At 59.5% G+C, this 22,267-nt stretch overlaps 1 protein-coding gene across 2 annotated transcripts; it reads right to left on the bottom strand.

The window, feature by feature from the left end:
* Positions 1 to 3,340: 3,340 nt before the first annotated feature.
* Positions 3,341 to 22,125, bottom strand: SLX4 (SLX4 structure-specific endonuclease subunit). 2 transcript variants are annotated; one of them, XM_080831554.1, is made up of 14 exons: positions 21,436 to 22,125; positions 19,805 to 20,029; positions 17,647 to 17,836; positions 16,584 to 16,796; positions 14,402 to 14,610; positions 13,998 to 14,314; positions 13,206 to 13,446; positions 12,659 to 12,747; positions 11,645 to 11,791; positions 10,823 to 10,992; positions 7,646 to 9,897; positions 5,776 to 5,875; positions 4,824 to 5,240; positions 3,341 to 4,408 (listed from the first exon to the last, which is right to left on the bottom strand). In XM_080831554.1, exons 1-14 carry the CDS (start codon positions 21,773 to 21,775, stop codon positions 4,006 to 4,008), a joined length of 5,313 nt encoding a protein of 1,770 aa, XP_080687680.1. In that variant the 5' UTR covers positions 21,776 to 22,125; the 3' UTR covers positions 3,341 to 4,005. The 2 variants fall into 2 exon arrangements, with proteins under 2 accessions (XP_080687680.1, XP_080687681.1); XM_080831555.1 differs by having other exon boundaries at positions 5,776 to 5,872; positions 21,436 to 22,065.
* Positions 22,126 to 22,267: the final 142 nt, after the last annotated feature.

Raw genomic sequence — 22,267 nt, 5'->3', positions numbered from 1 at the left:
TTCCTCCCCCGTCCTGTGCTGAGGCAGCCCGGGCTTGACTTACCTCCTGGGTCTCACTGTCCTAGGGAGGCCGAGACTGGGGGCTGGGGCCGCTCCATCCCGGGGCTCCCACGCTCAGCCCTGCTCCAGGGGGCCGAGGCAGCGGCGTGGTGGCAGGGTGGGGGGGGGTCCCGGGATTCTCTGTGGCCGGCCAGCTGGGCCTCGGGCCCTCAGGATCTGTGCAAGGCAGGAGCCAGGTCTTGTGGGAAGGGGTGGGGAGGCGCTGCCCGCGCAGGGCCGGGGGGTGGCGGCCCGCCGGCTCTTGCAGCCCCCGAGCCCACCGGCTGTCACGCCAGCTGGGCTCCTCACCTCTTCCTGTGCCGGGCTCCACCTCAACCCTCCTTCCTGTCTGATTTCAAAAGCCAACAGCCTCTCAGACAAATCAGTGAGCCGCGGCTGCCTGTAAGTCAGAGAGGCAGGGGTGCTGCTAGGATCTCGATTTGAGGACCTTTGCAGACGTCATGCTCAGCAGAGAGGGCCAACCAAGGCCACAGAGGAAAACAGTCCCAGCACCGGCAGACCTTGGTTTTTGGGGGGCTGGAGGGGAATGAGACGGGCTGCAGGGTGGTTCAGTGACCTGTCCAAGGCCACACAGCAGGAAGCTGGCCACTGTGTCTGGAGCGGAGCCCTCTCACTTCCAGGCTGGCACGCTGTGCTGTGGCCATGGCCCTCGGCATCCTGTCTCATCTCCTGTGCCTTCCTCTCTCCAGCACCCAGCAGGCCCCTGCGCCCCAGCTGTACCCCACAGCGTCTTCCCAAAGGCAGGCCGGCTGCACCCCGAAACAGCAGACTGTGCCAGTTCCCTCGGGCCCCAGAGGTGGGCCTCAGCACGTGGGCGTGAAGGGGCGAGGGGAAGGGCACGCCCGGAGTGGACAAGAGAAGCATGACAGTAGAGGAAAAGTACAGGACATCCTCAGGTGACAGGAGGCAAGCCCCTTAATGTGGAGCCACGGAGACAAGTGGGAGCCCAGGGGTGGGTGGCTCAGTTTTCGTAAGCAGGCCAACTGGGAGCCATTGATGGTCGTAGAGCAGGAGAGTAGTGGGTTCAGGCGATGCGGCAGCTGTGGGTAAAGGGCGGTGGGAGGGGCCATGTCCTCCTCTCAGCCTGTTCTCCCGGGCTGTGCACAGGTGACGGCGGAGAGGGGAGCAGAGGGGACTGCAGTGGCAGATTAGAAGTCCTCTGTGTAGTGACACCCTTCTGGGCCCCCCTCCCTGCCTCCCTCCCAGCAGTGCCTTCAGAGGCCCCAGCAGCTTGCCGGCGCCAGGGGAGACGCCTGGGGGCTGCCCCGGAGAAGCCTGCTGAGGCCGCCGTCAGAGCACACGCTGTAGCCGTGGCGGGGAGGTGCACTGAAGGCGTCTGAAACCAGGCCGCGCACAGGATGTTGGAAGCCGCAGGGGCCTGGTAGGTATCTGTCACTTGAGCGAGGCCAGGAGGCCTGCTCTGCTCCCCCCTCCACAGCTCGGGGAGGGGGATCCTGAGCACAGGAGGAAACAGCCTGCTCCCTGGGGGGCTTGGGCACCCTCCTCTGCAACTTTGGCCTCCGCCTCACACAGGTGGCCCGTGGCTATCCAGGGCTGGCCCACAGGCTCCCTCTGCCAGCCACGCCGTGAGAGGCCGAGAGACCTTCGTCCTGACTCTCCTGGGTGTTTGTATGTTTGGGGCACCGTCTCCCACGGTTCTTCTTTCTGGAGCTCGCCGTCCACCCGGACTTATGACAGCCAGACGGGCAGGGCCTCAGCCCTTCCCAGCTCAGAGGCAGCCCGAGGCTTACTGCCTGCAAGGGCACGGGCCTCCCAGGGGTTATGCAGGCCCCCGGGGACCCCCTCGCCTGGACCCTGCTCGAGCTGGGCCATGACTGTCCTGCGGAGCTATCGTGGCCAGGCCAGCCACAGGAAGTGGACAGGCAGGGGAGGGCTCAACACAGCAAAGCAAGGCATGGGAGCTGCGTGGCTTTCCGCTGCTCTGGGGCTCAGCGCGCTGTTTTCTTGCGTGAGCGCCCCTCGCGAGGCCGAGCAGGGCTTCTGGAAGGCAGCGTCCGTCTGCCCGCTGTGCGGCGGGAGGCCCACTGCAAGCCTCGCTCATCTCCATCAGATTCCTTCTCAGGGAGCTGGACCTAATTTTCTGGTTGCCGAGTCAGTAGGTCTGGCTTCTGTGGAAAGGTCAAGGACACTGCCTGTTCTCTGGTTGTGGGGGTGTCTTTACCGCAGCGCTGGTTTTTAACCCTTTGGCTGCGGTGCATATGGGCTCAGGCCCTGGCCAGGCCCACTGCTGGCCCCTGCTGGTCCTTGGGGACACACTGCACAGACCTGACCCGGCCAAGGCCCTCAGCCACCAGGCCTTGCTTTCCCCGTACCTTTCCCTCGTCTCCAGCTTTTTACCTGTTTCAACCCCTCCCCCAATATCTTATCAACCTGCAGGTGGTTAAGCTTCTGCCAGTCTGGGCTGCCTTACGCGGAGCAAGGGCTCCCGGTACACCCACAGCTGCCCATCCAAGTCTAGGGTCTCCATAAGGAGTCAGTGAAACCAGGTAAGGACTCCAAGGGGCCTCCCACCTCCCAAACCCCACCTCATTTCCCTAAAACAGTCCATACTAGGGTAGGGAAGCAAGTCCTTGGTGTAAGAAACACATGGTACCTTCTAGACCAGGCCAGATTCCATCTTTAGTCTCCTCTGCTGTTAGCCGTGAGATCTGAGCCCCGGCATCCTACAGTGTGTGTTCAAAGAACGCTTTCACCTCCCCGGATGCTGCGGATGCCCCTGGACGCCCACTGCATCACCTTCACCACTGTGCACCCAGCTTACAGTCCCCCCTCCTCTTCCAGGAAGCTGTCCCTTGAGGCCACCTGAGCACGGACCCTCACATCCAGCATGGGGACAAGTCAGTCTGGTTGAAGACTAGAAGCACCTGCTAACTTCTGACCTCTCTCCTGTGATGCCCAGGACACAGCAGGCATCACAGGCTCATCTCGGGAAAATGCAGATTCTGACTCAGTGGGTCTGCGCAGGTCCAAGACTGTATCTGTAACAATTCCCAGGGTCACAGGGCTGGGCCCCAGGCCGCAGCAAGGGGCTGTCTGAATGTGGGCCTACGGATTCGCAGATGTGGGCAAATGGATGAACACACTTCTAAGAACCAAAGGGACACGAGGAGCCAGCAGGCCTGGGTCACCCCTTGCAATGAAGGACTGGCACAAAGGCCTTCCGCAGACTCGGGTGTGGGGGCAGTGAGGGAGCTGGGGGCGAAGCTCCCAGCCAGCGTCCCTCGTTATCTTTCTACAGTCGAGCACCTGGAAGATTTTTATAAAGCCTTTTTGTTTTTATTGCACATCATAGAAAATGGACTGCACTGCATTTAAAACAACGAGACATTCACAAGGATGTAGACACCCCAACTTTTCTTCCTTTCTGGCCGTCACCTGTGTTCCACCCCGCTCCAGAGGCCGGAGACAGCCTTACTACACACCGACAGAGCCAGGTCACAAACAACATGCGGATTCTGGGGCCTTCGGAGCTGTGCCGGGCCCTCCTGCACTGCCTAGTTTGGAGACTGCTGGTGACAAGGACAGGTGTCTGGGCAGGATGGCTGGGCCAGCCGAGGCCTGGCAGCACGAGAGGCTGGTGGACACCTGGTGTGCTGGTGGAGGCTGCGATTGGAAGAGATGGCGGGACTGGGGCAAGCTGGCCCTGGGCATCCGTCTCAGGATGGGGACACCGTGTGCCTGACGGACCCCGCCTGCCGCCCTTCTGAAGCACCTGGGGGCATGGCGGGGTTAAAGGGAGACAAACCGCGGGCACCGACAGAGGGAAGGGCCATGGGTGCCACGCTCCGAATACCACCCCAGGAAGAGGAGTTGGGGACAGCCGACCCAGCTCGGGGCCGTGGCCCCTCTCATGGGGGAAGGATGCGGTCCCCAGACCCGGAAAGGGCCGTGGAGGCCTGGCTCGCTGCCGGCGGCTGCGGAGCCTCACAGGCCGCTGACGGCCTGCGATGGGGAGGGGCGGACCGGCCTGGCGGCTCGGCCCCTCTTCTTGCCCACCGGCTGCCACCTCTTCCCGCGGAGCCTCTCCTTCCGGGCCGCGGCGGTGGTGAAGGTGATGCAGTGGGCGTCCAGGAAGTCCAGCAGCTTCTGGGTGGCCACGCGGATGCCGTGCTGCTTCAGCTCGGCCCGCAGCTCGGCCAGCTCGAAGGGCTGGTACAGCAGGACCTTGCGGTAGAGGGCCGGCCTGGAGCGGATGTAGTGCCTCAGGGCCTCCTCCGTGGCTGCTGCGGGCGCGGCCGCCTGGGACGCGCTGCCCTCCTCTTCGCCCTCTTCGCCCTCGTCGTCCTCTGCAGACTCAAAGGCCGCTCCAAACTCACGGGAAGACGAGCTGAAAGGGACGAGAAACACCCCGTGACACTTGTCCTCTCCAGCGCCCGAGACCAGGAGCCCCTCTGATGGAAGGAGTGCGGGTGTCCCCTGCAGAGCCCGACCCCGGCACGGATGGCCTCCCCGGGAGGCGGGAAGCTCCAGGCTGCCATGCTCCCGGCCCCCCAGCTGCCTGCCTGAGCGGGCTCCGACCCTCGGCCATAGTCCACTGCCGGCAGCCAGAGAGCATCCTGCGCGGCGAGGACACGGGAGCTCCGGAGGTCTGCTTAGGCCCACGGGGGACGGCCCTTCACGTCTCCCAGTTCCAAGCCAGAAGGCAGTGGGATTTCTCGGCATTAGGCCTGGCTTATGCCAACTCCCAGACCCGGGGTCGGAGGACCTACGAAGCCCCTGGCCCTGTCCTCCCATCCCATTACCTTAGTGAGCTAAAGGAGCTGTCACTGCTGTCCACGGAGGAGGCCACTGACTCCTGGGAGGCCGGGAGCTGGGCATCCCCATCAGGGTCTGGATGCCCCTCCCTGGCCGGTGAGGTGCTCATCGGAGGGATGCTTCCACCAGGCTGTTTCTTCTGATGTCGGGGGCCCTTGATCTTAGTGGAGCCCTTGGACCTTTGGGGAAGAGGGCCAGAAGTGGCCTCCAGTCGGGCACGGCCAGCGGCCCTAGGAGCCTTGGAGGTCCTGCTGGCGTGGGTCTGGCTGTGCGGAGCCTGCGGGGGCCCCTGCGAGGACCGGCTCTCGTTCTCCGAGTCGGACTCCAGAGTCTGGTGAGTGTACTGGAATATCTCCTTCAGCTTTAGGACCATCTGGCGTTTGGGTAGAGGGCGGACCCCAAACCTGAATGGGAAAACAGGTGAACTTCAGCACAGAGCAAACAGTTCTCAGCAAATTAATGGCTTTGTGTAAGTGAAATCTTAAAATGCCCGACTTTTGTGAGCACGTTCTGCATTGCCAATTGAGTTTACTCTGAAGAATACTCCAGAAGGGCCAGGCCCAGGTTCAGTGACGATGGCAGTGGTAACACTTCCGGGGCCCAAGGTGAAGAGCGCACTGACTGGGATGACAGTTTTCATGTTCTTCTAAAAAATCAGGTCTCTCTTGGGACTGTTAAGGCAAGGGCCCATGTCTGTCCACAAGCCCATGCAGATCTACCAACCGAGGGCCGGCTGGGGTCTCATCTCTCAGCGTCTCAGTGTAACTTGTAGTCTGGGGAACAGTGTGCGGAGAGCCAGCAGTCACACAGGCTCCCGTCCCCCCGCGGCTCCTGCTACCAGAGCCCCACGGCTGGTCTCCAGCTCCCAGCCTCGCCAAGCCCGGACCCGTACGGTGGGGCGGGGACCACTCCAGAGCAGGTTTGAAGACCAGCACCCACCTATCCAGTTCTTTCTTCAGTACCGGAGTCTCCATGATGGAGTACCTTGGCATGGGCGTTATGGGCACTTTCGGGGGCAAGTTCTTCCGATTAGCACCTTCTAGGCAGAACAAAGGAAAACGTTTCAGCACAGGGGACCTGGATTTACCTCTTCTGGGCTCAGGAACAGCACCAAGACAAAGAGTGTGCTTAAAGAGAGCCCAGCCGCCGTCCTGCTGCACCCCTTCCCCGCTGGCCGCCGGCACTGTCTTCCCGCTGGAAAGCATCACACAGCACGTGACTAGGGCCACAGCGTCGTGCAGTGCGAACAGGGCAGAAAGCAGACTCGTGGCTGCCAGGGGCTGGGGGGACAGGGCACAGGAGTGACTGCTGATGGGTGCGGTGAAAATGTTCTGGGACTAGCAGTGATGGCTGTACAACATCGTTGAGGTAACTGTGTGGTCTGGCTTGTTTTGTGACTGCCATCTGTCACCCTGCGCTGCTATGACACCACTGACTACACTCCGCCCCGTGACTTACTCATTCCCTAACTGGAAGCCTGTACCTCCCCGCACAGGACACGGACTAAAAACCACGGGACTGTACACTTTAAAGGGTGGACATCATGGTATGCGAATAATAGCTCAGTAAAGCTGTTGTTTTAAAAAGAAATCAGTGTTTTAAAGGCAAATGGAACAACTTAGGAGTATATGGACTTTGGTTTTTATCCTTTTCTGAGCGCGCGGTCCTTTGAGACTCCAGTGAAGACAGGCTGTCTCCTGAGAAAATCACAAAATTCTTTATATAATTTGAGAAAATTTGTCACCTCCTGGAAGCCCACCTCGAGTTCAGACTAATAAGGTCCCTGGTCTGAAGTCTGGTTCTCACAGCACCACCTGCAAACTGGTCAGAATGCAAATTCTGGTCTCCACTCTGGGGTGAAGCTCTCCAGACAGTTCTGATCCCCACTCAAGGCCGAGAGTGCCGGTCAGTCATGCCCAGCTGGTCTCAGATTTGGGGAGGAAATGGAACACGAGGTCGCGTGCACGTCCTCTGCCCACAGGCCGCTTCCTTGTGACCAGTCACTGCTTTGCACAACCCTGCCCCTTCCCGGCCCTCCCAGCATCTGCCTGACAGGGCACCAGGCGTGGGCAGCGGCATCTCAAGGGGCTGACCCTGGGGCTCTGACTCTCCCCTGTGACTGACATGAGCTGGGAAACTGAACCCCTCCACGGGCTTGGAGGGGTAGACGACGAAGGACTGAGGTTCACAGCCAACCCCCCACCCGCGCCACATCTGGAGTTGTTTTAATCGGGATGGAAATTCAGCTAAAATTTTAAAGTGCACAATTCAGAGGCACTTAGTACATTCACAACATCTAATTTACTGCACCCACCACCTCCAGCTCCAAGGCAACCTCATCACCCCCAAAGGAGGTTCCGCACCCCACACACTCCCGGTTCTCCTCTGCACCCCGCCCCCGTCCTGGCAGCTGCTTGTCTACGTTCTGTCTCCACAGATGTGCTCGCTCTGGACATTTCAGATAAACACAGTTGCGTGCCACGTGGTGCTCCGTGCTGGGGGGCTCTCACCGAGCACCCTGTTTCCAAGGCTCATCCACAAGGTGACACGGGTCAGCGCTGGTTCAGCGTCCTTGAGTGGGGTCCACAGCTGGGGGCTTTTAACAGGGGCCCGAGGAGCCATGGGACCCGGCTAAGCAGCAGGTCTGAGAACAAGCCCCTTCTCCCTCAAGGGAGGGGTGGGATGAGGCTCGCCACAGCCCAGCAGGCCCCGCAGCCCCAGCAGCCCGCGCTGTACCCCGTGCTGTCTCCACTGCCCCCTCCAGCCCCTCCGTGTAAAGCAGCGTAACCACCCCCCTCCCGCTACTCACTTGGCGTCTCCAGCGCTTCTGAGTTCTGAGCAGCAGCACCAGCGCTCAGTGTCTGCGCCGGAGGAAGCAGCTCTGGAGACTTCTGGTCCTCTCCGTCCCAGTCGTCCCACAGAGCGGAGTTCAGAAAGCTCGGCCTGCTGCTCCCCGGCGAGCCGGCCCGGGGGGACTTCTCTTGGGACTTCCTCTGGCCAGCGCAGCTCCCGCGGGCGGGGGCGGGGGCCGGGAGGGCTGGGGAGTGGCAGCCGCTGCTGCCTGGGGCCTCCCCGGCCTTACTGCCCGGACTGCCGGGGCTCAGGCAGCCGGTCCGCTCGAGGTTCAGGCGGTCGATGGGAATCGGCGAGAGGGGCTCCACGTGCCAGTGGCAGTCGTCCACCGGAATCGGAGGGTCACCGTCCAGCAGGGAGCTGCTGTTCGCCCGACACGAGGCCGCCTCCTGCTCATCCTCGCTGTCCTCCACCTCCACCACCTCGCTGGCGATGGCCTGACTCAGCAGGCTGGGCCCCGGGGGACAGTGCTTCTGGGACTGCCTGGTGAGATCATCGAGGCCGACGGAGACGGGGCAGGGAGCCGGAGAGCCGTGCTGGTGGCGCCTGGGGTGGGGCCTTCTAGAAGGGCTCTGGCTGTCGGGGCTGCCTGCACGGGTGGGGACCAGGCATGACGACGACATCTGGGGGGTGATGACTGAAGACTTACTTGCAGCTTCGGGCCCAGCCCTGTTTTCTAATGGGGTCCAGGGCTTGACCTGAGCCATGTGGTCCACCGAAGCCCTGGACCTGAGGCCTGTTACTTGCGTCTGCGAGGAGGAGTCCCGGCTTCTGCTGGCCAGTGGCGTGGCGGGCACGAGCCATGAGGTATCCGCGGTGCTGTCCTCCTCGGGGCTGCTCTCAGGGTCACATGACAGCCGAGGGGTCCCTCTGCCCCCCACAGAACCCCGGTTCCCTGCTGGCCTCTCCTCCCCGCCCTGCAGGGAAGCCTCTCTTCTTGCCGGGCTTTGGAAAGGTTCCTGATCTGCATCGATATCGATGACCGAAAACAGTTCAGAAGACTTGGGGCTAACTTCTAGAACTTTCCTTTCTTCCAGAGCAGTATTAAAACCGGACTTTATTTTGCTTTGTTCTAGCTCCAGTTCTTCATCTGAATCCAATAAAAGAATAATCTCATCTCCTCTGTTCTTGCTGGGTGGAGTGTTCTGAGGTCTGGAGCTCAGACGGCCAGGTTTTGACAGCGTAAGGTCGATGGACGGAGACTTCTCCGGGGAGGTCAGAATCCCTTTATTTCTGCATTCCAACGAGGAACCACGTTCCTCGCCCTTCTGGAGGCCTGGATCTTGAAGTAACGTGAGGAGGCTCCTGCTCCTCCTCCGCTTTGCTGGGGAGTCCCGGGAGGCCACCCCAGAAGCTCTGCCCTGCGGCGGGGGCCCTGGCGAGGGTGACTCGCCCCTGAGACAAGAACGAGGGTGTGACTGGCCGGGACTCTGGCCTCCGGGGGCCTGTGACAGGCACGGGCTCCACGGGGGTGTCTGCCGGGGAGCAGGGGCACAGGGGCTCCCCGCCCTCGGTCCCAAGACAGTGCCCTTGGCTTCCTGGAGATGGCTCACGATCTGGGACAGCCCGCGGCATCTTCTGGGAGTTGAGGAGCGCGGCCGGGCCTCGGGAGCATCAGCTGAGCACCAGAACATGCCTTCCTTTCTCCCTTCCCTGCGGCCCCCAGAAGGGGGAGGGGAGCCAGAACGACCCAGTGCTTCCTCTGGCGCCCCTGCTTTCTCCTCGTCCGCACGCTGGCCCTTGGGTGGTGGGGGCGTGGACTGCCTCATGCTCCTCTGTCTGGCCGGGGCCTCTCCTCTTTTCTGACCAGATGATTCCATCTGTTCTGCATTTTCTGACTGTTTGTTGACCTGGCCACTTGCTAGGATTTGAGCAGACACTGGACCGTTGTCCCCAAATTGGTCAGTTTCTTCCTTGATCTCTGGAGCTCCTTCCCCCCGGAGCAGCTTTCGCTGAGTGGCTGCAAATTCATAAATTTCTTCCATTTCTGCTTCATTCACTTTTTCTCTGTCTTCTTCAAGGCTCTCAGATTTCAACAAAGCCTCCGCTTCTTCCTCCTCATCCACCCACATGGACCTCAAGAGTTCCTGGAAGTTCTCCGCGCAGCTTTCACAATCCTCGTCTTCCTTCTGCTTCCGCGGTCCATCCCCCGGATCGCTCGCGTCAGGTGCTTGTTCGCACAGAAGAACAAGCTCGCTAACCCCGAACCTGCAACGGGAAATAGCGCGCATCAGTGCCCTGCGAGGCGGCAGCCAGGCGCCCAGGGCAGGTGAGGGCCTTGGCCCCGACAGCTGGGCCTTGGCCCCGGCCTTCCCTCCGCTCTTGTGGCGACGGAGCCCGTGCACAGCCGGCAACACCCCAGGCCGCAGAGCTCGAGAAGAGACTCGTGGACCTTCAGGGCAGGCTTCACTGACTCTACTGCCCGAACACGAAGGGGTGTGTCACGCTGAGTGGACGGTGACAGGAATCGTGCTGCAGAGCTGGTGAGTCTACTGCCCTGGGAGGCCCCGGAAGCTCGGAGACTGATGCAAACCCCAGACACCATATCAGCCCCGGTCAGCCGGGGCCAACGGTGCACCAGCCTGTGGCCTTCCCGAAGGCTCCCTGGTCTGATGGCCACACTCAGGACCCGGGAGGACACGCTGATCCTTGCCAGGAGTGCAGCTGAGGGGCGACAGGGCCTCGGGCGAGCTTGGCTTTCTCCCGGAGGCCCTTGGCCCTGTCAGGAGCTAGAACAGCTCGCTTTGCTGAGTCACCTGCCGCCTCTCCCAACACCGCGTGGATGAGCTGAGTGCCTGCACACCCCCAGGAGCTACACAGGCATTACGCGTCTGTTCACGCTCCTGTTCCCGGGGACCTGGGAAAGAACAGCCACCAGTCAGCTTCTGTGGCCAAACGACCAAGGAGTGGCAGCGTCTGGGCTAAGAGCCATGTGACCCGGCAGAGGCCGTGCTCAGCCAGCACTGGGCTCGCCTGCCAGTGTCCGTTCTGGCCAGACTGCCAGGGTCACCACCCAGCATAAACCCGGGGTTAACAGGTCCTGGAAGGACTCAGCCCAGAGTCTCCTGCAGGCCATCAACCGGCTCGTCGGCTAATGTCAGACGCCAGAGGTAAATGGGAAGAGCCACTGGACCTGTGGGCCAGAGCGCTGAGGTCAGGGGCCAGCCGGGGAGGCACGCCGGGGTCCGCGGTGTAGAGGTAGTGCAGGAGCGCACGGGTGGCCTCGGTGCTCACGTCGCTCAGCAGCACACGCTGGCTCCGCGGATCGCCGTCCTCCACGACGAAGAAGCCTTCGCTGTTCACCTGAGAATGAAGTCCAGTACAGAAGGGTTACGACCTCCCAGATGGGACGTGGGGCCACACAGAGGGCCTGGGTGGCTCCGTGCGTCCCCTCGCCTCCGTGCAGCCCGTCCCCAGCACCGGCACCGGCCAGCGTCACGCCAGTCTGCTGGTCAGGAACTCCGGTCGGGCCCTAACACTTCTCGGCTGGCAAAGTCAGACTGTGATAGAGGTTCAAGCACCCAACTGGTTCCCTCTCGACAGACACATCAGAGGCACGAGGCCTCTCTGGGAGAGACCGGCAGCCGTTTACCGGATTCCTACAGCACGCATTCAAGTCTCACGCGTGTTGGCACAGGTCAGCACAGAAATGTCTGCCAGCAGGTCGATCAGGACTTCATAATTATGGAAACAGAGGAAAACCGGACAGGTCTGGGGAAAATGGATTTTTATTCAACCGATCAAGCAATATGAGGCTCTCCAATCCTCAGCTCATCTCCTCATACCGCTTCCTAGCCTCAACCGTGTCTCTCCACCGAAGCAGGTGCGCTGAGAGGAGGGAGGGAGGCGGGTGCACGTGTGCGGGGCGCGGAGGGGAGCGAAGCGGGCAGGAGGCCGGAGGTGCGTGTGCGGAAGCCCTCGGAGCGGGAGGGGGAGGGGCGGGGACCGTACTCACATACTGCATGAGAAGGGGGCATCGGGCATACAGCACGAACTTGTGGGCGTAAAGCACGTCCCCGCGGTCCGTCTGAAGCTGCACGTCACTCAGCTGTGGGTTATCGACCATGGCTCTGAGGTCGGCCAGCAGCAAACCGAGGGTGAGCTGGTGGGAGGGGAGCGGAAGGGTCTCACAGCAAGTTCCCCAACTTCAGGGGAGCCTTGAGCTCCCGTCTGCGGGGCTCCCATGCGGGTCCCACCTTCTGTCGCCCTGAGGCTCTCAGCAGTACACGCTAGCACAACGCTAGCTTCTTTCTCAAATTCCATCCCACTGAGTCCCCCGGCCGGACACAGGGCGGGGGGAGGAGACGAGGAATTGGACGCAGCAGTGCTCAGCGCTTCCCAAGCACCGTGTGTGGCCCCAATGTGACAGGCAGGGACCCCGAGCCCAGGCTGTCTGGGCACCCGGCTGAGAGGAGCCTCAGTCCTTCTCTGACTACATGCCTTGGTCATCAGGTAGACCTTGGGTGAGTGTTTGGCTGATACTGATCTAACAGAATGACATCCATTCTAAGGAAAACCCAACTTCCAACTGAGTGTCACTGACGCAGAACGTGAACCCTCAGTTGGAGAGCAGCCAGGACCTGCACGTCAGGGGTGCATAGGCGGTCCTGAACAAACGGATGAAACTCTGGGGGCATGAGGCCACCTCACAGAGCAACAGGGGTCCCTGCAGGCTCTGAGGACTAAGCAGGTTCCCAGGGCTGGGCTATTGAGGTACCCCCCAAGTTCAAGGACAGAAGAGACAGAAGACTCATGGCAGAGCCCTAGAGGGGGACAGGAGGCTCGCGTGGGCTCTCGCCTGGCTTAGCTCAGAGGCTTAGCTGTTGAGCAGGCAGCAGACTCGTGCGAGGCTCTGGGGCCGGCTGGGAGCCGACCGCACAGAGCAGAGGACGAGCTGCCGTGGCCAGGACCCCAGCGCGGGGAGCAGGGCCGGGCTGCGCAGCGCTCGGTGGGGAGCCCCGGTGCTTACCGAAGCGTGGCTGCCCCTGTGCAGGGGCTTGTCCTCAGGTGGCAGGACAAACCCAGTCGGTGGAAGGCCGGTGGGCGACACGTCCATCCCTGAGAGAAGGAGCCACGGGTTAAGAGAACATCACCTCCCAGCAGAGTCCGTCTCCGGGAAGGGGCATCAGGTGTCGGTCGGCCGACCCCAGCGGCGCCCCAGACACGCTCTTCACCCGAAGGCTTCTCCACTGCGAGCGAACCACCGAGTTTCGCTGCGCGCCCCCAGAGGTACACGGGTAGTAAAAACGGACATTCTGCACGATCACTGGCTCTGGGCAAGGGCTCTGTCCTCGGTTAAAGTTGGAGGACACGGGTGGACTCACCTGTACGAAGTCCATCTTTGAGGAGAAAAGGGAAAGCGCTTAAAGAGACCGCGCTCTCCTCACCGTATGGAGACAAGCCAGAGAGCCTTGGATCTGAGCGACTGTCCCCAGGCTACAAGGTCATGGCCACAGCTGTGGGGAGGGAGGACCGGGAGGGCAGGGCCGGCCCAGGTGTCCCATCCAGGGTCTCACCTGTGGCCCCTCCTGAGCGTGCCGGGCCCCCACTGCAGGGCCACGGGGTGGCACTCAGCCCCTCTCTCGCCAGGTCCACAAGATCCTGCAAGGCCTGGTGCTCTCTCTGGCTGGCGGAGGGTGATGGGTTCCTGGCACCACGGCCCACAGGCGGGGCACTGGGGAGAGCGGGTGGCGTTGGCACCCCCGGCTCTGGCTGATCAGGCGGCGCCGGCAGCAGCGTGGGCTCCTGGCTACAACCCTGGAAGAAGTCAGGAGGCTGAGTGACCGTGTGGCCATGGCTGCAGCCACCACACGGAAGTTCTGAGCGCGCCAGCCACAGCCCAGAGCAACCCCGGGAAGCTTCCTCCCGTCCCCGTCTCTCAGCGGGCTTCTGTGTCACGCCGGAGGCCACGTCTGCTCCGTCTACATCTGCGGGAAGTCCCGGAGCGTGCTGTCCCCTAATGTTATCTGAATGGCCTCAAGCACGCAGCGACTCCAGGCCCGCCCGCAGCAGGCTCGGCCGGCTCCTGGGCCACACCGGGTGGATGACACCAGCCCCCGGCGTGGGGGCCCAGACTGCGTGTCAAACGCGCCCTCACACCCTCCAGGAACAGGACCCATGTGGGAACCAGGGGGCCTCCCCGTTTTTCCCAGGAGAGCCATCAGCTGCCGTACAGAGGAACACGCTACAGCCGGCGCGCCTGACTTCCCACCCTTCCTTCCTTTTTGGACTTTGTTGATGCCCAGGGCTGCCGTCCTGGCTGCAGCCTCCGGCCGGAGCCACCTGTGTGCCTAGAGGGGGGGACCCACCTTCGCGGGCCGCTGGGGCACCACGGGAGGGACCAGGCTTGCGGTGTAGAAGTCTTCCAGAACCCAGGCCCCAGTCAGGGCGCTGCCCTCCCACAAAAAGTTCTGCTTCCCCCCGGGTGGCTGCAGACGCCGCCCGGCCCTCTCCCGCTCTTCCTTCAGGATCCTGCTCGCGGGCAGCGGCGGCGTGCAGGACAGCTCCGTCTCCTCCGCCAAGAGCTGGGCCACTCGGTCCTCGGTCTGCCTCCCTCTGGTCTCCAGGTCCTGGACTAACAACGGGGGGGGGCATACAGGCGCTTTCCTCTTACGACTCTTCTTTTCTGAAGGTAAACAGAAGCACAGGGTCAGTGACGGAGCTGCCACACACCCGGGGCCCCGGTGGTGGCAGAGCCGGGGGCCACACCTACCCGCCCCCAGTCTCATCCTCTCGGAGAAAGCGCTTTCCAGTCTGAGCACCGAGGGCACAGCATCCCGCTCCATCTCAGACCGGGACAGAGCCATGGCCACCAGCAGGTCCTCGGACGGCGCCTCGGGCTCGTCGACCTTCCGTTTCTTCCGCGGCTCCTTCCTCTTGGGGGCTCCGTTCCGCTTCAGACCTCCAGCGTGACTGCTGAAGCTTAAAAGGCAGCCAAGACAGAAGAGTCAGTGAGGCCAGAGGTCTGAGCACTTCCTGTTCTGAGGGTGTCCTCAGTGGAGGGGAGAGGCCTGGACCCCTTCTCCTCTATGGTGGGGAGAGAAAAGGCACAAACGTGGACCCATCAGAGGGAAAGACCGTTCTGGGCGTTCACCGGGAGTCCCAAATAGCATCGTGTTGCCTCGTGTAACCTCATGATCCCGGGCCAAGTTCAGTGCAGTCCAGAGAGGGGAGGGTCTGGGTCCGTCCATGTGATGCTACCCTGCTAAGTTCCTGGCAGGTGCCCAAAGCTGTGAGGGGCCCTTGCACACCCCAGCTGTGGCCAAACCCTTCCGGTGGAGCCGCACTCAGTGGCTCTGAGTCAGCTTCCCGGTCCACCACCTTCTGCCCATCGACACTTCAGATGTCCCTCAGGCAGTCCTGGCCACTTTGGCCCTGACAGGATCCCTTCCCCTCCTGCAGGGGCCTGTGGGCATTGCCTCTGCCCAAGGCCCGAAGGAAAGGCCTCCCAGCTTCGAGCACCAACACGGTCAGCCAGCCTGGAGGTCAGCGTATGGCAGCCGCTCATGTGGGTTGGAGGTGTGCTTAAAGGAGTTTCCAGCTGGGGAACCTAGACTGCCTGGTGAACCCCAATAGGCTGAGCAAGAAATAGGAGGGCAAAGGTGAGAGAGAAACTGGGAGCCCAAACCCAGCTGTGGGGGTGCTCCGGGAAGCAACCTGTAGAGAAACTCATGCCGTCCCTGGGCCCGGGACGGCTCCAGAATCTCCGGCATCGCTCGGGAGATCTAGACAAGCCCTACTTAAGCTCAGCTTCCCGGGAAGCCCACCTGATGACCACTGCCTCCCAGAAGGCCAGGAGCCGTGCCAGCATCCGACTGCCCCAGAGCTCCACACACCCCAAGCCTGGCCTTCGGGCAGAGGCAGCTCAAAGCCTCGGTGAAGGTGTCCATTTGCTCTAGTTTTCTACTTTATCAACCTTCTAGAAGGACCCACACATCTTGTTTCTCATCCCAGGTACTGAAGAAGCTACGCTTCATCTGAGTAGGTGGTTCCCATCCAGTCCTGGCAAAAGGCAAGCAGTGGCTTAAAGAGCGTCTGTGCCAGGGCCTTTGGGCTTCCAGGTCCGAGATGCTAGTGCTGACGTGCTACGAGACAGACAGGCTCACCAGCAAGAATCTGCTTCTGCCCACCCGACTCCTGCCACGGGCCCGGCTCAGATGCCCATAACCTGTGTGCAAGGCAGAGGCCAGGACAAACAGAGCCAGCACGCTTGGCCTTCCCTTTGCTCTTGACAGCTGTCACAAGATAGAAGTCCCAAACCTACAGAAGTCCGGGGTCTGCACCAGCTCGTCCCCATAACACGGCGTCCACAGCGCCGGGGCGGTACGGAGGGGAGTGGAGCTGCTTGTGTGCCTGCGATCTGCTCACCAAGGACTTGCTCCCGGCCAGGACGGAGGCCTCCTACTGAAACACCTGAGAATTTAACTCATGCACGTTTAAAAAAAGAAGAAAAAAAAAAGGCCTGTGTTTCTGTCTTGCCAACTCTGTGAACTATGCCAAGTCCTCTTCTGTGGACGGGAGACGCGGGCCACACGGAGGCAGAAGCCGTGGCGCCACACGGGAATGGGTGAATGGACACGGTCAAGTGTGTTACCAGATTCCTCGCCACACCGGTAGGACCATGAGAATGGGACAATCTTGGGAAGGGCCTCAGGGAACCAGGCCACCCAGTCCTTTTCTGCAGACGCACACACGCGGACCCGTTGAAAGCCCTCAGGGTGCAGAATCTGTTGCCTCCTCAGTCCCGGCGGGGCCTGTGTCTGATTTCCTTCTCAAATGTTTCATTTCTAGAAGCAGGGAAGGTTCTAGGGCTCTACTGTTCTCTAACGCTACCAAAGGCTTTCAAAAGGAAAAAACCAGAGTATTCTGATTTTCCTCCTTTCTGTCTGGCTCACCTCGACGCCGGTGTGCCACAGGCCTCGTCGGGCTCAGCCGTCTGCAGCCGCACGGCCTGGAGCAGGAGCTGGGGGCCGACGTCCATCTTCGCCGCGCACTGCTTCAAGTGGCTCATTCTGCTCTTCGGGCTGAGAAAGGGCTTGCCACAAATTGGGCATTCGGGGATCCGAGGTGTGGAGGGTGTCAGTGCCTTTTCAGCCTCATCCAAGCACCTGGAGGAAGACGGTAAACACAGGAGAACCCTCTCCCTGGGAACGTGTGTCCACGTCGGAATGGACAGGCCTGTGGGCCCAAGCCTGTTCTCCCGGAGCCAGCGCCTCCACACGGCCTGCCGCCGGCCTCCAAACCCTCAGTTTTGCTTCTGCTAGCGAAGCCGGCTAACGGGAACAAGGACGTGTCTGACAACGGCAGCCCCTCTCCTGAGTCTGTACCCCGAGGAAGTGAGAGCAGAACGAGAAACACGCGGTCATGCCGCTCTACGCCCGCATCCGAAAGTCAGAAACTACGCGCAGGGCAGCGGGTGAGCAAGACACGGTCTCCCCGTCAGACGGGCCTTCTCAGCCGCAGAAAGGAACGAAATTCTGACCCGTGCTCCAACCCGGCTGAACCTCGAAAACACCGTGCTGAGGAAAGGGAGACAGACACCAAAGGCGACGTGCGTGTGATTCCACGGACAACCCGAGCAGACGAATCCGCGGACGGGACACCGGCGGCCGCCTGGGGCTGGCGGGGCGGGGGGCGGGGGGGAGCGAGCGCGCACGGGGACAGGGTTTCTCTCGGGGGTAAGGAAAATATTCTAAAATCGACTGTGGTAATGGCTGCACAATTCTGTGAATATAATCAATAAAAGCCATTGAACTGTTAACTTTCAGAGGATGAACCGTGTACTACGGGACTTTTCTCTCAATAGCAAGCCGTTCGAAAAACCAGTTAAGGACAGGCTGACACCAAAGTGCTACGGTCGCGGGCAGGTGTCCCAAGAGTCCCACCACCGATTCCCCTGGGTCTGCCACACCCACGGGAGAGGTGACCCCAGAGCGGCGACGGTCAAGCTGCTCCTACCGGTTCACGTGCTGTTCCCTTCGTGTCACGTTCATGGCTGAGAGGTTCTTTTGACAGATCTGGCAGAAGAACAACCCCTTCTCCTCCAGGTCAGCCTCCTGAGCCGATGCTCGCCGCTCCCCAAACTCCCGCTGCAGGGCCAAGGCCACTGCAGCATCGCTCTCGGTGGCAGGAAGCCTGGGCCCAGGCCCTGTGAGGAGGCACAGTCTCTGTGAGGACGGGCTGCCCCTCCGAGCTCCACAGCACCTGTCGGAGCGCACAGACAGGAGAGGCGGCGCGGAGAAAGCAGACCGGCTCCGCTCTGCCTCCTGCCAGTACCGCCCAGGGGGGACATAAACAGGGCTCCCGGAGCATAATTCTCGGACTCCAGCGCGCCTAAGAACCCCCGGGAAGCTTGTTAAAATGCAGCTTCGCACCCCCGCGGTCTAGGTGGGGCCTCCCGAGACTCCCCGCAGGCCAGGAGACGCTGCTGGTGCAGGACCACTGTTTGAGTCCCCGCTCCCGGAGAGCCCGCTCTTCCTTTTCCCCATTTCTGCTGAAGTCGTCTATCTCAGGCGTTCCAGGCTGACAAGGCTCCTATCCCAGTAAGTCTGGGTTTTCTCCGCAAAGCTCAGCCTTTCCTACTGCTACGCCCCTTCCTAAGCTTGCCCATCCTAGAAGAACCAGGTCCAAGCGAAATGTCTTTCTCTCTTAAAATGCAGAGTCTCCTTCCTAGCATCAGACAAAAGGATGGACTGACTGCCTGTGGCCTGGAAGCCACTCCCAGAGTGGCCGGGCCCACTGCCGCGGCCCTCTGTCACATCTGATTTTGCTGGAGCCGACCCTAGGCACTCACAGGGGGATGTGGAGAATTTCATAAATCCCCAGTTCTTGAATATTCCTGTGGCCTATCACTCTCTCCGCTGAAGCCAGAAAGGATCACACTTCATTTTGGTGCCTGGTTTTAATCAACAACAAAGACATGGCTTCTCTGTCCTGAGCACTGAGGGTTCCTGGGTCTGCCATGAAAATCTATGGGGACAGCTGAGTCACGTGTAGGGCAAAAGCTCGTGTCACAGCTGAGCAACTCTGACGCACCCCGTCAGTGCTGCCAGGACTGATGCCACAGCAGCTGTCCCGTCACTGCCTGTGTGGTCCTCCTTGGTGCCCCCAGGACGCAAACACACTACCAGGAGACTACATACTTGTTAGTCTTTGGGCGGTCAACAGTCTCTGCCTGTTTCTTGCCCTTTTGTATATTTTCACCAGCAATGAGGGCTTGTGTCGTTTAGGGGGTAAAGCTCAGAACCAGGGATCTGACGTGCCTCTGGGGCGGTATAATGGGCTGCGTACAGCAGCTGCACCCTCGGCGCCGCGCTGTCTTCACCTGGGGCCGCCCGGCCGTCCAGTCCACTCACCTGTGATGCACCCGAGAGGCTACGGGAAGTGGCTATGTGACCCCACAAGGAGACAATCAATCAAATCTAGCAAATGGGACATTTAGACAGTTGTCCCAGACTCTTCTGAAAGTTGGTATCACGAAAAAAAAGACAAGGGGATTGTTCTAGAGTCTAGACTTGAAGAGACTACTGAACTGCGGCATATGCAGTGTGTGAGACTTGGCTTTCTGGCGGATCCTTGCTCAGAAAAAAAGAAACCAGCTCTAAAGCTGTCCTTCGGACAAGTGGGGAAATTTTGATAAGAACTGGACATTAGGCAATGTTATGGAATCAGGCAAGACAAGAGCACCGTGATCATGTAGATCATCTGTGGGGGGAAGCGCCATCATGTCTGGCACTTACTTTCGAATGGTACAGAGGAATCATACACATTTAAAGATATAGAAAATATATGGTAAAGTGTTAACAATTCTTACATACAGGTTGAGGGTATGGGGGTTCGTTGGGAGTATTTCTTTTTGATCTTTCTGTATGCGAGAAATTTCATAATAAAAAGTCAAAATAAAAAGAGGAAAGCATACCTTGTCAAAGAAGCTAAGTGAGAAATGACCCAAGGAACCCTTCACTCTCTGGCTAGACATAATGAAGTGGCCAAGGTACAGTGCCACGCAGAGCACTCACCCCCACGAGCAACTCAAGGAATATGGGTTCTTTCCTGGCCCCCTTTCTGCAGAGTTCGAACTCATCCCGGACGGGAATATACAAAACTCCCACCATACCATTCCCCGCCGTCATCTCCTCTGGAGGGCCCGCTGGGGCATCTCCTTCCAGTGCAGCCTCCAGACAGCGCTCTTCCGAAGCGCGCAGCAAACGCTCGGGGTCCGCTCTCTTGAACTGCTGCATTCGCTGTAGGACCAGCTCTGCCGTCCGGGGTTTGGAGGGACTCGGAGCCATCACCGTCAGACAGGAAGGAGCCGGCTGGGAGCTGCTGTCCGGAGGAGCCTCTGGCAAAGAGGGAAACATTCACAGGCATCTGTTCTAGCTGGAGAAACAAAGCCCCTTCCATCAGATACAGGTTGGACCCAAGTTTCAAGGGGTCCTTTACCAACTAGTTTAGGTTTAACTCCCAAGTGTGAGTAGGACTGATTATCGGTAACCTCACCGTTGGTGGTAATACAAGCAGGCCTGTCGGAAATACCTGTGACAGGAGCGGGCACAGGGAGTGACTGCTAGCGAGCACAGGGTTTCTCTGTGGGGTGATGAAAATGTTCTACAGTGAGCCCGTGGTAATGCGTACGCAGTTCTGCGAGCACCCTAAAACCACTGAACTGCCTGCTTTAGAAGGGCACATTTTATAGAAGGTGAATTCTTTCTATAAAGTTGTTATTAAAGAAATATTAACGACAAACATTTTTATCTTCCCAGGTCCTAAGTTCTCCTCTAACTTGGTGTCCGCAGATGGGTTCTGGTGAGGCTTCGTGAAGCCCCTGCAGGTTTATGCGAGTTTCGCAGGTGTGCGTGGGGGTGCGGTTTTCTGGAGGAATCATGCGTAGCTTTCACTGCTCCCAAGGGGCCTGAGGGACCAATGATGTGTCAGTAACACGCCTTATGACAGTCTCTGCGAGTTCATTCTTCACCACTATTCCACTGAGACATCATGCTGACCGCACTAGTAAAAAATACCAGTTAAGATCAGGAAGTGAAGGTGAGAAGGATTTAGAAACAGAACACAGGAGCCCAAAGATCCTGTGCAAGGCTGGTTCTCAGTTCTGCTTGAAGAATGTATGTTAAACACACGGTTCGGTACACCAAGGGCAGCAGGTAAGAAACCTGCTTTAAGCAAACAAAGGAAAAGAAAAGAACAAAGGTGTTCAGAGGAGAAAGGAAGGACCTGAAGATTCCCCCGGGCGTTCCACTTATCTGGCAGCTTCCCACTGCCTTCAAAGCAGCCTTACTGGCCGGCACCACTGCCAGGTACCCGCCTGGAAGGAATTCAAGAGAATGAGAGAAGCAGCATTATTTTCATGCTCATGTGACCTGTGTCAAACGCATAATGTAAACCTTCATAGGAAACTCTAAAAGGGAAGAGAGCCCCAAACATAATCATGTAGAAGATTCACATAAAGGTTCTATTTTGTACGACCATTGTTTAAAACAGGAATTGGCCAACTCTGGTCCTCAGGGGGCTGCCTGTTTTTGCTAATGAAGTTTGGTTGAAACGCAGCCCATTTGTTTGCTGACAGATTGTCTGGGGAGTTGGGAAGTTGCAAACAGAGACCAGGACTGCAGAGCCCAAATAATTTACTGTCTGGCCCTTTTCAGAAAATTTTCTGACCCCTGGTTTAAAACAATACAGTCACCTCTGGTTTCCCCTCTGGAAACATCCTGGCAGGTGTTCTGGCCCAGTTACCTGTCTGGGTGCTCTGCACACCCTCCTGGAGCGCAGCAGAGGCAAGCACACTTCCCTCTCCATTCTCAGGGGGAGCGGGTTCACTCCTCTGCCACTTGGGTGCCCCTTGCTTTTTAGTCCTTGGGGCCTGGCTGCTGGACCGAGTCTTCTCCCTGGGCCCTTGAAGGGCTTTGTCCTTGGTGGCAGGTGGTTTGGTCCTTCTTGGTTTGCTTATCTGAGTGCTGCTGGAGGTCTTTTGCGTCTTCCTTTCCCCCGACACTTCCTTGGTAACGTTCTTTTTCACCCTTTGGAGAAAGCTGGCGCAGAGTTCCTTAAAATCATCGTCTGACTCATCCATCATCTGACCAGCCTGAAGGCTTGCAGGTGGTCGTCAGAGGCGTGAGGTCTCTCTGGGAGCCTGGGAACGAGCCTGGCAGGGTCTCCTTCAGACTCGCAGCTCCATTACGGCTCCCCTCTGCAGACACCCGCAGAGTTTGCACAACTGAGCAAAAAGTAGTGTTTTCCCCTCCATAAGGATCCAAAATGTCCTTCAAATTGAGTCCCTAGTAAACAGCACGTTTGAAGTTCACATCTGAGAGCTTTTGTTGTCCGGCGGAGGCCTCTGCGACAGGATACATACGAACTCCATGCTCAGGTGATTCTCCAAGATCTCCACAGTGATGAAGCACACTGGTTCATTTAATGTCACATCTGTAGAAAACCAAACACATCTAAATGTAATGAGAAAGACATTGCATTTTATGCCATTTCTTCCAGGAAGGTACAAGAGGATGTGGAGCACGGGCAACGTCCTCAGAGTCACAATATCTGTGTCAAATAGGACAGCCTGGTG

Source organism: Martes martes, assembly GCF_963455335.1.
Source record: "Martes martes genome assembly, contig: scaffold_336, whole genome shotgun sequence".
Classification (NCBI taxonomy): Eukaryota; Metazoa; Chordata; class Mammalia; order Carnivora; family Mustelidae; genus Martes; species Martes martes.
This window is presented reverse-complemented; position numbering and strand designations above follow the sequence as displayed.